The sequence below is a fragment of the Arvicanthis niloticus genome, chromosome 1 (genome assembly GCF_011762505.2).
Source record: "Arvicanthis niloticus isolate mArvNil1 chromosome 1, mArvNil1.pat.X, whole genome shotgun sequence".
Taxonomy (NCBI): Eukaryota; Metazoa; Chordata; class Mammalia; order Rodentia; family Muridae; genus Arvicanthis; species Arvicanthis niloticus.
Window position 1 is genome coordinate 107,023,681 of NC_047658.1, and position 13,447 is coordinate 107,037,127.

Here is a 13,447-nt window from a genome sequence, read left to right on the forward strand (position 1 = left end):
GCCCTGACTATAGAAGAATCACCTAGCCATGTTCCAACATAAAATGGTTCCTGCCCTTGAAGGCCACATCGGTCATGTGACCCTTCTGGGGAGAGAGCAGCTTCCGGACCCAGACCTGCACTAGCCTAGCACCGTTTGCTAAGGGAGGGTCACTTCAGGTCTGGGATGGGATGTTCGTGCTTAGGCGAAGTTTGCTCTTGCTCACTGGGTGAGGAAAGTGGACATGAAGGAGCAGAACTCTGACAACTGCACAGCCCGAGGACATTATCCACTTAGAGGAGATGAAACTGCATTGTGACCAGTGACTGTGCCAGAGGGCAGCAGAGAGGGCTGGGGAAAGTGCTCTGACGTTGGCCTCTCAAGTGTTTCTATCTGGAACGAGGGGCTCTTTGAGATTGAAAGATTGTGTTTTGGGGAGTTAATTGGCTCAAGCCACAAACATCATCCCTGATCTGCCTGAGTGCTCCCTCTACCCTCTGCTGCCACCGGTGATATTGGTAGACAGCCAGACCCTGGGTAGCAGGACAGACAAGCTGCTCTTGGGTCACCAGTCCTACAAGTGTGTGTTGTGTTGTCTGAAAAGAGGCTTGGCCATCTCCTCTGCCAGTCCTGCTGATAAATCCAGTGTGGTTCTGCCTAATTGGTCCTTCAGGGACTGGTTCCTCCCTGTGAGCACTTGTCTCTTCTATAATAAAGGATGCAGGGCCCCTGGTCCTCACACCAGCATCCTAATATTTACTTTGCACTTAGAGATGTCGACACACTCTTTAAATGCTTTCAATGTAATCTGGTTCTAATGAAAATTGATGTGTGTGTGTGTGTGTGTGTGTGTGTGTGTGTGTGTGTGTGTGTGTGTATGTGTGTGTGTGTGTGTGATGCTGAGAAGAAAATTTCTGGAGAGGACGCCTGGGAAGATTCTTGCTGTAGGCTTACCATGTGAGTTTCATGTTGCATTTGAATATTAATGACCATGTTTTGATAATAAGTGTGGGTTATGAGGTCATTTAAGCTGTCATTTTCAAGACAGTTCTGAAAGCAACTGAAAAAAATGAACTACTTGGACACATCATATCATCATGCCCTTTTAGAGCCTACCTGTATCTCTGTCTCTGCCTCTCTTTCTCTCTCACTCTCGTTTGTTTTGTGTGTTTATTTTTCCTTGCTTTGTTAGCACCTCTATGTATTCCTCCAACTCTATCTTTATATCTGTCTCTATATCTGCCCTTCCCTTTTTCCTCCACAGCTTTGTGTGTGTGACAGAGAAAATCTATTTCTGTCTCTCCTCATCTTTGCCTCGCCAACTTTCTCTCTCCATGCTTATGTCTCTCTCTAATTTACTTTCTTTTCCCACCCCTTCTTTCTTTCCTTGTACCCTTTCTCAGATCTCATGTTGAGATGTATAGCATCTCTTCTGTCAGGGAGCTCATTCCACAGGGAATGGGGTCTGGCATCTTCTAACCACACCTATGTGACACAGCCTTGTAATATTCAGAGAACTGTATCTACCTTCCAGACATTGCCTGAGGTAGGTATGAGAGTTAAAGTCTAAGCCCAAACAAGGAAATTGTTTGATATAAAATGATGGCTGTATATAGGTACGTGAAAATAATAATGATGATAATCTTTAAAATGAATATAATCTAGTGAACTATTTGCAAATGTAAACTCTGTGCTCCAGTGCTTTCTAAATTTAAACAATAGTTTATATGAGAGGCTTCACAGTCTACTCGTACTCTTGCTTGGAAGTTGGCACACTCTGTTTAAAGCTTTTGCACTCAGCTGTAGAGTTTTAGCTCTGAGACAACATGTGACTGTCAGGATATAGGGGTGAGACATGGCTCAGTCCCGGGTAGTGCCCTTCTTCAGTGCCCTACTTTAAAGCCTTTGATCTCCAGCCCTAGTGACATACACATGGATAACCATGGTTTGTATGAGTGCACCAGTCACCCCTGCCCTGCCCTGGGGAAAACCTGGCTGGTGTTTTACATGGCCAGATGAGGAACATTTTCTTATCTTACATGGCCAGGAGAGAGATATTTTGTCATATTCCTTATTCCTTCTCTGTTCCCACCCATTGTCTGAGAGTTCTTGAATACAAGGTAACCACACCTCTCCCATGTTACCAGGACAGACTGATTTCCACCCCACAGAACATTCCTGCTTCTGCTCCATATGCCCTTAAATCTGTGGAGAGAACATTCCCAATGGAGAAAGGTCCTGAATCTCTAAGGTTTATGAGTGGCCACATTAGTCTCCTAGAATCTAGAATGTTGCCCTCAGCCTTGGCTGGCACAGATTTCTATTCTCATCCCATGAAATACTGAGATTTAGGCTCTGGGTGGGTTTCGCCTCATCTGAGTAGTTAGTACAAATTGGAACTAGACCATGTCTTTCATCTTTAGATACTATCAGAGCTGTCACAGAAAACCCACTGCCCCTGGATCCTGAGGCCTCTCCAGCTTTATGATGAATAGGACACTGGTCACTGAGTTCCTCATCTTGGGATTCTCAGAAATGCCTCACCTTTGGATACCACTTCTCCTCAGCTTCCTCTGCCTATACATGGCTGCAATCTCAGGAAACCTGCTCATTACGGTGACAATCAGTGCCAGCCCAGCCCTGCATACCCCCATGTACTTCTTTCTGGTCAACTTGGCCATGGTGGACATCCTCTGCACCTCCACCATTCTACCCAAGCTACTGGACACCATGGTAGGGGGAAGGACCATCTCTTATGGGGGCTGCATGGCTCAGCTCTTCTTCTTCACATGGTCCCTAGGGGCAGAGCTTCTGCTTTTCTCAGCTATGGCCTATGACCGCTTTGTGGCCATCTGCTGTCCCCTGCACTACAGTGCTTGGATGGGCCCCAGGGTGTGTGCATTCCTGGCTGGCCTTGTCTGGACCATCAGCCTGACTAACACCAGTGTGCACACAGGCCTGATGCTGCGACTACCATTCTGCAGCTCCAATGTGATAGAACACTTCTTCTGTGAGATTCCCCCGCTGTTGAAGCTTTCCTGTGCTCCAACACAATTGAATGAGGCCATGGCCTTTGCTGCGGATGTGTTCCTGGCTGTAGGGAATTTCTCTGTGATCATCCTCTCCTATGGCTTCATTGTGGCCAGCATCCTGAAGATACGCTCAGCTGAGGGCAAGCAACGGGCCTTTTCCACCTGCTCTGCACACCTCATTGTGGTCAGCATGTACTACTCCACTGTCATCTACACTTACATTCGCCCTTCATCCAGCTACTCACTGAACAAGGACAAGGTGGTGTCCATCATCTACACCTCGGTGGCACCCACCTTGAACCCCCTCATCTACACTCTGAGGAACAAGGATGTCAAAGTTGCACTCCAGAGACTTCTGTCTTGCTCCTGAGCCTGTGCCAGCATCACTGTCTTCAGCCTTGCTGGAATTGGGGGCATCACAAGTTTGGCAGAGATCTCTGTTCCTTTCCTGAGGACACATTTTCTTGAACCACAAGGGACAAGTGTTCAACTGCTTCCCTTCAGGGAGGAGAAGCCCTGAAGAAGCACTTGATACCTTGCAGATCATGGAGTATCTAGGAGGTTGTGGATCTCAGTGGTTAAATGACTTCTCCCAAACATGCTAGCCTTCTCTGCTTACAGCAGTCACAGGAGTCATGAGCTCTGGGTAGACACTGCCTTGTGCCTGTGTTCTCTTTTTACCTATAAAGGTTACTCAGCCTTGATTGTGGCTGGCATGTAGGTAGGGGACCTGAGGTTATAATGAATTCTGGGAGTTTAGAATAATTGGTATTATCACAAGTGAAATATCTGATTTTTTTTTTATTTCCTTTCACTTTTTAGTATATCTCTGAAAGAGATTTTTGGGGAAGATGCTTGCCATGCTGTGGGCATACTGTGGGCATGCTGTGGGCATGCTGTGGCAGTGTGTGATAAGGCCTGCCTTTGCCTTCCATGCTGTCCAGTATGAACTATCAATGCTTTGAAGCAGCTTCCCCGACAAAACTGGCTCTCAGCCAGCAGGGCATCAGCAGAAGTTTACTAGATGCTTGAGTGTTCTTGGTGCCAGGGCATTACAATTTCCACTGTGAGGTAATGCAGCAGGGGTGCTGTGTGCTTGGGGCATGTTGTTTCAGAGGATGTAGCCAGAAAGGGAACTGTGAGAGGGAACACGGCTGCTGTCCTCCAGGAGCTCTTCACTTCTTGGAACATTCAAAAACCTTCAATGACCCATCCAAATCCACACTTCTGCTCTGGCTGTCTTAAGGTCATGGGCTAAACTACGGTTGGGTTGGTTTGTTTTTGTTTTTGTTTTTTGTTTTTTTTTGTCTCCTTTCAATATTGGTTGAATTAACTAAATATTGCTTTTAAAATTATTTTTAATTTTATATATGTGCATAGTATTTTCATCATGCCCCTTCTTCCTTTCAACCCTTCCTATGACCTTTCATTTCCATGGCTTCTTTTTCTTTACTAGTGCTGCCTTTACATATATACAAATAAATATGCAAATAAAACCTGCTAAATCCATTTAGAGTTATTCATATTTATATGCATTTAGAGTTGACCACTTGGCACTAGATGACCAGTTAGGGGGCTAGTCCATGGGTAAGACTGATTCTCTTTGTCTGTAGTCATTAATTGTCTATAGCTACTCAGATTTCCACCATCCACGTTAGCACGCCAACTGGAGTTGCAATTGTTCAAGTCTGTTTAAGTGATCATATTATTGAAGTTTCATGGATACAGCTTCCTCAACTTATGTTAAAGACACAATGTTGCAGCAGACATCTTGGTCCTCTGGGTCATAGTTTTGCCAGTCCTTCTCTGATGTTCCTTGAGACTTAAATATGAAGGTTGTGTTGTAGACAAATACATTAGGGCTAGCAACTTACAGTCAGTTGATTTCTGTATTTTGACAAGTTGTGGCTTTATTATTGGTCTCTATCTGCTGCAAAAAAATCTTCCCCGATGAGGAATGAGAGTGACACCTATCTGTGTATATAAGAATAGGATGACTACAGTAAGAGATCATATTGGTTTGGGAAAGTAGCATTAGTAGGTTCTGCTCTATGCCTGTGACCTGTCTAACCAGATGTAGTTGGTTAAATTTATAGTACCAGGCATTCTGTCCTACTGACTGGTCCTTTAGTCCAATTAGACAGCTGTTAGTTATGGCAGAGATATAAGTGCTACTGTTGTATCCTTAAGAACACCTTATTATGCTGTTACTTGCTGTGGTTCACATGTGTCACAGGAGCAAAGATATTGATTTTCTTCTTTAGCAGCCTCTATATCACCTACAAAAAGATGCTTCTCTGATGAGAGTTGAAGTATGTTCTAATCTATGCACATAAAACTAAGAACTTGGGGGCAGCTTATTACTGTGTATATTTAGTACAATAATAATATTAAATTTTCTTCCAAGACGGGGTTTTGGTCCAGTTGACAGTGTCAGCTATGACTTTCATCTTGTGGAGTGGGTCTTAAATCCAATCCTAAAGTGGTTGGTTACTCCTATAACATTCATGCCATTTTTTTTTTTTACCAGTGGATATCTTGTCTGTACATTCATTATTGTAGATCACAGGGTTCACAGCTAGGTAAACCCTTTGGTTGCTTTTCTTCTCTAACAGTGTCATATAACCTTTTAGCATCATAAAAGCTACCCAGTAAGGATAAAGTTTCTAGGTCAATACATATTGATTTCTTCATGCCCAATGACTCAAGTATATTATATTTTTGGTAATAGGGGCCACCAAGTTCTGGATGATAAACAAGATCAATAACAATATCCTATGGTATGGGAATTTATGGGACACCATTGACCAATAACACAAAAAGAGGGTATTTATGTCTGGCACTGGGCTTTTTTATTTGAAAAGCTATGGTATCTGGGAAAAGCATTGTCTCTCTATTATAGAGTAACTCCATTTGAGCACCTTTGTTGTGTGTATATGTCTATATTTTAGGATATTTCTGAAGTAGTTAGTTTACATATGGCTTTTCAAATATCTTTATTGTTACATATCCCTCCTCATTGTAGGCTTAGATTTTTTAAAACTTATTTTAATTATGGTTCTTTAATGCTTCAACCTCCCATCTAACTCACCACCCATCAGAGGCAGGGAAATAGAAAGGTTAATAGGAAATGGGGGTTGTGAACCTGTTTAGAAATAGTTCTTTGTGGAGATTCCAATGTTTGTTGTCAGCAGTCCAGTTCATTAGCAAAATACCAAACACAAGTCAGCAGTGGCAGTCCAATTTACTTGGCAAACACCAAACATAATCCAGAAAAACCAATGAGACTCAGCCAATTGACTGTGTCTGTAGAGGTGGCAAGAAGCAGCCAGAATAACACCAGATGTACTTTGGTGTGTTTTTCTGTACAAAGTCATGACAAGCGAAGTTCACTGGAGAAAGCAAGGTGAACCAATGCAAGAGCATCCTCAGTGAAGATCAGCCTCAGTGAAGCCTAATGAACAACAGCAAAGATTTGCAAGGTGAACCAATGCAAGAGTGTTGGGTTATACTTATAGTCTTTCCAAATATCACATGTCCTCTCAAGCATCTGCTCCAGCAAAACATCACATGCTCTTTCACCAGGCAGCTTCCAGAAAAACACTATACATCTATTCTCAGCACAACATCCTCTCACATGTCTGCTTCAGCAAAATATCTTCTCATAAGGCAGTTTCCAGAAAAAACATCACATGACATAGCTGAGTCTCCATCGAAACCAGAAATTTCCATTTCACCCCATACTCCCTCTTCTATTTGGTCTTCTCATGTCCCATCCTGTTTAAGCTTCCTCTTCCATTATTTCCCTTCCCCCTTCATATTATCTTCATTCTTATCCCCCTTTACATGAGATCATTTTCATGGCCTCTAATTGGTTCCCTGACTTTTTTGAGCATTCCAATTTAACAATACACACACACACACACACACACACACACATACACACACACACACACCCCTCTGACATCCACATATGAGAAGGAATATGTGGTAGTCATATTTCTTGGTCTTTATCACCTTAACTAAAATTATTATTGCCAGCCAATCTTTTTTCTTGAAAATATCATAATTTTATTTTTATTTCTAGTTTAATAATATTTTATTGTGTATATTTACCACATCTTTACTATTTATTGGCCAATTTATAGATACCTGGGATGTTTGAATATCTTGGCCATTTGTATTTCTTTATTTGAGAATTTACAATTTAGTTACATACCCTATTTGTTTTCTTTTTAGGATTACATATAATTACATTTCTTCCTTTCCTTTCCTCCCCTAAACTCTATCACAGACCAGACCCCCATTACTCTCCTTCAAATTAATGGCCTCTTTTTCTATTAATTGTTATTACAACACACACATGCACACACACACACATCCTGTTCAGTCTGTATAATGCCACTTGTATATATGTTTTCAAGATTGTCTTTTGGCACTGGATAACCAATTGGTATGGTCTTGCTGGTCCCAGCATCTTGGGCAGCACAGAGGAGATGCAGACAACGTTCATGGAGGCCAGATCACAAAGAAAAGCGAACAAGTGTCTATGAAGCCTCATGTTTGAGTTGTGTAAAACAGCAGTTCCCTTGAGTGCCACAGTGTACAAGAATAAGAAATAGTTGGTCAGGAGACGTGACAGGGTGGGGAGCTCTGAGAATCCCTGTAGCAGGAACTCAGTCACCAGTGTCTGGGTAGAGCGCAATATCAATTTGAACTGTACCCAATTGCAAAAATCTGAGAAAAGATAACAGGTCATTATTTCAAAGTTTGGTTTTCATACCTGATCACTTTGAAACTTGCACTGCTGTCAGAAATACAAGGAGTGCATGTGTTTCTCTCATTAGAGATTATTTATCCTTACGGTCTGCACCACATCATTTTGACAACCACAAATACTTAATATATTTTCCATTTTTCTACCCTGAACCTTTCCTTCTATAGATTTAGGTTCAGAGAGACATGTTTTTCATAGAGTATATGGTGATCAAGGTTTCCCCTCCCTCATATCCTCTCAGATGTTTCTCACCTCCCCACCATCCAACTCCATGCCTTCTTCTTCCCTTTCCTTAGAAAACTAATAGGCCAATAAAAATCAGACAAACCAGTGCGGAGAGCACTTTCAGAGTTAACTTTGACTTCTTGCTTATGATTAATCATGAATTAGTCTGCTAACATCTGTCTTTGTTTTTAATTAAGATGTGCGTTATAACCTTACAGGTTCCCCTGCTCACACATACATCCTTGAGAGACTGTCCAAGCCTGAAGAAAATGACATTAGTCAAATATAGATACTGTGCACCATAAACTTGCCATGTAAGGATATGTGATCACTGTGTATCTTCCTGAAATTGGTTATGCTTTGTGTTGCTTACCTTTAAAAGACACTGAGAAAGTAACTTGCTCATTGGCATGGTATTGACCATCAGCCTTCCCATCCTTGTCTCTTGTATCTTCTTTCTGCCTTTCCTATAATCATCTTCACTTCCCCAGTAATAGTTCCTACTGTGATTGACCTGCTGGCTCTGGCAAACAGAATAAAGGCAAACAGATAAGCAGGCACACACACACACACACACACACACACACACACACACACACACACAAACCAAAGAAAAGATACACATATAGAGACACACACTCACATGTACACAAAACCCATAAAAACACAAAATCAGAAACTACAGCAGAGATGCAAAAGATATTAAGGCTAAAAGAAACAAACAAAAATACCCCAAATGCCCAAACAAAGCATCGTGAGAAAAACTAACTCCAATAAATGTCATTGAGTTTGCTTTTGGAGGCACATTGTTTACTCTTGCCCATGGGGTCTCTCTTAATTGTAGTTTGTATGACCATTGAAACCCTCTTGGAGGAACTAATTTTCATTTGCAAACAGTTGTCAATTGGAGATAGCTTTCGGGTTAGTGATGGGAGCTCATGTTGACTTCCCTTTTCAGTTCTGGGACCCCATCTGTGGGACCTGCATCTGTGCAGGCCTTGTGTAGGCTGTGATGCTACCACAGTTGTTGTAAGTTTATATGTGCATTAGTCCTGTTGTGTCTGGAAGGAACTGTTTTCCTTTTGTCTTCCATTCTCAGAGGTTTTTATAATCGTTTCACCTTTTCAGTATTGTTCCCTGAGCCCTCGGGACAGGGATTTGATGAAGACATTCCACTTAGAACTGAGTATTCCAAGGTCTCTTGCTCTCTGCTCATTGTCCGGTTTTGGTCCTCTATTGGTTTCTCTCTCCTGCAATAGGAAGTGGCTTTGATTCTGGCTGAATAAAACATTGATCTGTGGATATAGCAAAATGTCCTCAAGAATCATTTTAATGCTATGTTTTAGCATAGTGGTTCTCAACCTTCCTAATCCTGTGACTGTTTAATACAAATTCTCATGTTGTGGTGACACCAATCATATTAATTTCCTGCTATTTCATAACTGTAATTTTGCTACTGTTAAGAATTGCAATATGAATATCTGATATGCTATATCTGAACTGTGATCCTTGTAGAGTTCCTGACCCACAGACTGAGAACCACTGTTTTAGCAGAATAGTGTTTGGTTTTCTCTAGGCACATGGCCTGTTTAGTCTCAGGCTTTTGGCTGTCTTAGAAGACTTAGGCATGGGTTCTATCTCATAGAATGAGCTTTAAATACAATCGGATAGCAGTTGGTTTACCTACAACTTCTGTGCCACTATTGCACCAGTTTTGACATCCTGTTTTAATCCATGGAAGTCAGCTGTTACCTCAGTTTCCCTGTATCTACTGAGGCTTGCTTTGTGTCTAAATATGAGGTCAGTTTTGGAGAAAGTTCCATGAGCTGCTGAGAAGAATGTATTATTATTTTTCTTGTTTGGGTGAAATGTTGGTAAATATCTTCTAGGTCCATTTGATTGATTATATCATTTAGCCACAACATTTCTCCCCCCACCCCTTTTTTTTTAGTCTTTGTTTGGATGACCACTCTTTTGGTGAGAATGAGGTATTTTAACTACCAACTATCACTGTGTGAAGGCCAATATGTGATTTTAGCTGTAGTAGTGTTACCTTGATGAAGTTGGGTGCTCTTGGTTTTGGTGCATAAATGTTTAGAATTGCAATATCCTGTTGGTGGGCTTTTCATTTGATGGGTATGTAGTGTTCTTCCCTATCTCTTCTGATTAGTTTTGGTTTGAAGTCTGGCTTGCTTCTCTGGCTTGCTTCTTTGGTCCATTTTCTTGAAATATCTTTTTTTCATCCTTTTACTATGACATGATATCTATCCTTAATAATGTGTGTTTCTTTGTTACAGCAAATGGGTAAATCCTTTTTTGTAATACAATATGTTACTCTGTGTGTGTGTGTGTGTGTGTGTGTGTGTGTGTGTGTGTGTGTGTGTGTGTGTGACCTGTTTCTTGTTTCTTGCTGGTATGATGTTAGCAACCCCTACCTTGATTTGCTGGTATGGGATAATTTGTTTCTTGAATTTTCTTGAGTATGGTTAACTTTTTTACACTAAAGTTTTCTTACTAATACATTCTGTAGAGATGGATTGGTACTTAAATTCAGTTTTATTATGGAATGCCTTTCCTTCTCCATTTATTGTGATTGAAAGTTTTGCTGGGTATAGTAGTGTGGGATGGCATCTGTGGGCTCACAGAGTTTGTAGAACAACCGTCCAGTGATTTTTTAGAGTCTTCATTGAGAAGTCAGGTGTTATTTTAATAGGTCTGTCTTTATATATCACTTGATCTTTTTTCTTCACAGCTTTTAATAGTCTTTCTTTGCTTTGTACATTTAAGGTTTTAACTATTATGTGTCGTGGGGAATTCCCTTTCCTGCTCCATTCTATTTGGTGTTCTGTATGCTTCTTATACCTTGTACCTTGATAAGCACCTTCTTCATTAGATTGGAAATTTTTTTTTGTCAATGATTTTGTTGAAAATATTTTCTGTGTTTTTTAAGTGGGTTTTCTTCTTTTTCCTCTATTCTTATTGTTCATAGAATTGGTCTTTTCATAGTGTCCCAAGTTACCTGGATTTTTAAACACTCAATATTTTCTTTGACCAAGGTATCTATTTCTTTTATCTTATCTTCAATTTCTGAGAGTCTCTCTTCCATCTTTTATACTTCATTAGTGAGACTTACCTTTGAGCATTTTTTTGGCTTGTTTTATTGACTTCCCAAATTTTTTATTTCCAGTTTGCCTCAGTTTGAGTTTTCTTTAGTAATTATATTCCTATGTCTTGAATTGTTTTTATCATTTTATTCTATTACTTGTTTGTGTTTTTATAGAGTCATTAAAGGATTTATTCATATCCCCTTATGGACATTGAACATATCATAAAACCTTTTTTGATGTCCTCATCTTCTGCTCCAACTATATTACATTTCTTAGGGTCTAATAGGATTGCTGGGTTCTGGTGGTGACATATTGTCTCTTATGTTAATGATTGTGCTATTGGGCAAGTATCTAGGCATCTATATTTGGGATGGTTGAGATTCTAGATGTTTATGTCTTGTCTTGCCTTCTCTTTGCTAGTTGGGTTTCTGGTGCCTTTCTAGGTCTTAGGAACATGTTGTGGCTGTGGGTGGCCTGCTCTTGAGTTGCTGCCAAGTATGGCCACTGGGGGTCATGAATAGAGCATGTTTATAGGTATTAGGGACTAACAGGAAAGAATAGGGATGGGCTGGAAGAGAGGGCTGGAAGAGTCCAGTGGGAGGAGTAAAGCTTGGTCTACTGTGAAGTTCGGTGCAGTGCCTAAGGAATTCAGTCTGAGAGGGAAGACAGAATTCTGCAAATGGTCTGCTACAGGGCTAAGGGCAACATTGAGGAATTTGCAAAAGAATGCAGGAGGGAATATGAAAATCATCTATCTGATTCCCAGGCCAGTGTGGCCAGTGGGTTTGCAGTTACAGAGTGCCTCCAGGTATTGGAGGGTGACCCATAGGGATGGTATAAGAAAAAAAGGCTGGGTCTCTGTCAAAGATTTTTGACGTCTCCAGGAAATGGAGGCAGAGGATGGAGAAGCTCCTACAAATGGTTCCTAGGTAGAGGTGCTGAGTTTTGTTTCTATTGTTGCTATCTCTACATGGTCAGCTCACTGGGCATGGCCATCTATGTCTGCATGTGGGGTGGCATTTGATGAATATAGCAATTTGCTCATGGACTTGACACACAATGACAAACCATGTTTATAGACTATTTTTCATGGGCATATCCCTGACATGTCTTTCATTCAAATTGTGAGACAAGAGAATAGAAACTAAAGGGAAGGTTCACATACAACTGCCACACTCTTGTGTATTTCTCTTACTTCAACCTCTCTCTGCTGGATGAGACCTGCACGGCAACCATCCTACCCATAGTCTTAAAGAGCCTTGTAGCCAGGACTGCCTCACCCAAGTGATTGTCTTTACTTGGGTCTGGAGTACTGAGCTATTGTTTCTCTTTGCATGGCCTATAACCTGGCCATCTGCCAGCTTTGTACTAGGGCACCACTATGAATGCAGGTCCTGTGTGGCCTTGGAAACTTTTGTGTAGTTCATAGGTGCTGTAAACTATTTAGTGCTCACATGTCTCATGTTGCCACTGTCCTTTTGTGGCTCCAATATTATATCATAGTTCTTATGTAAGATTCCATCAACATTGTTGCTATACTGTAGTCCCACCTTCATCAATAATATCATAAGAGTCCTTGTAGACATGTTCCTGAGTGGCCTACACTTCCTATTGACCATGCTTTCCTCTGGCTTCATCACTGCCAGCATCCTGCTTATCTGTTCTGTTGAGGGAAAGAATGCCCATTCTCCATCTGTTCTGCTCACCCCATAGTGGTCATCCTATATTTCTCCACAGTGATCTACACCTATGTCCAGCCTACTGTGGGATCTGCTGGGCTCCTGGAAAAGGCCATAACCATTTTGTATAGCACTATGATCCCATCTCTCAACCCCTCATTTATACTACAAAAAACAAAGGATTCAAAGCATCCCTCAAAAAAATTATTTTCCGTTTGAAGACTCTAGCATTAGAGATGAATTCTGTAAGATCAGAGAAGAAGCAGCAGAAAGAAGACTTCATGTATGCATCCCCTGACTATTGAGAACATAGGCTAAGATGTTACCATTTTCACATACTTAATACATTCAAATGTGTTTGAGAGTAAGTACAGTGCTCTTAAACATTAAGCTACTTTGGCAACTTACCAAACCTGTAAGTTTTATTTGCCAAAAATGTAACTTTTATTTGCCAGATGCAATTGTCATTTTAGAGGCTTACTGCTGAGTAAGATACTTTCTAGTTCTTTCTGAACTCTAGCTGGCTGGTTCAACTCAGTTGTTCTGTCTTAAACTCCTATACAAGTGTAAGACCCACCCCCACCCCCCCCCCCCGCCATGAAGGGAGGACATCCCTCAAGCATCAGGAATTTGTGGCCACCCAATAAC

At 41.2% G+C, this 13,447-nt stretch overlaps 1 protein-coding gene and 1 pseudogene across 2 annotated transcripts; both read left to right on the forward strand.

Moving 5' to 3' along the window:
• Positions 1–733: 733 nt before the first annotated feature.
• On the forward strand, positions 734–5,704 carry LOC117719372 (olfactory receptor 13A1-like). Of its 2 annotated transcripts, none has more exons than XM_076912844.1 (2): positions 734–936; positions 2,403–5,704. In XM_076912844.1, the coding sequence occupies exon 2, from the start codon at positions 2,464–2,466 to the stop codon at positions 3,379–3,381; it is 918 nt and encodes a 305-aa protein (XP_076768959.1). In that variant the 5' UTR covers positions 734–936; positions 2,403–2,463; the 3' UTR covers positions 3,382–5,704. The 2 variants fall into 2 exon arrangements, with proteins under 2 accessions (XP_076768959.1, XP_076768965.1); XM_076912850.1 differs by lacking the exon at positions 734–936 and adding an exon at positions 945–1,525.
• Positions 5,705–11,799: 6,095 nt separating this feature from the next.
• Positions 11,800–13,104, forward strand: LOC117719557 (olfactory receptor 13A1-like; annotated as a pseudogene).
• The last annotated feature ends 343 nt before the right edge of the window (positions 13,105–13,447 follow it).

Bases quoted from the DNA above. Each gene is read 5' to 3' on its own strand.
- LOC117719372 (XM_076912844.1), top strand. From the start codon at position 2,464: ATGATGAATAGGACACTGGTCACTGAGTTCCTCATCTTGGGATTCTCA.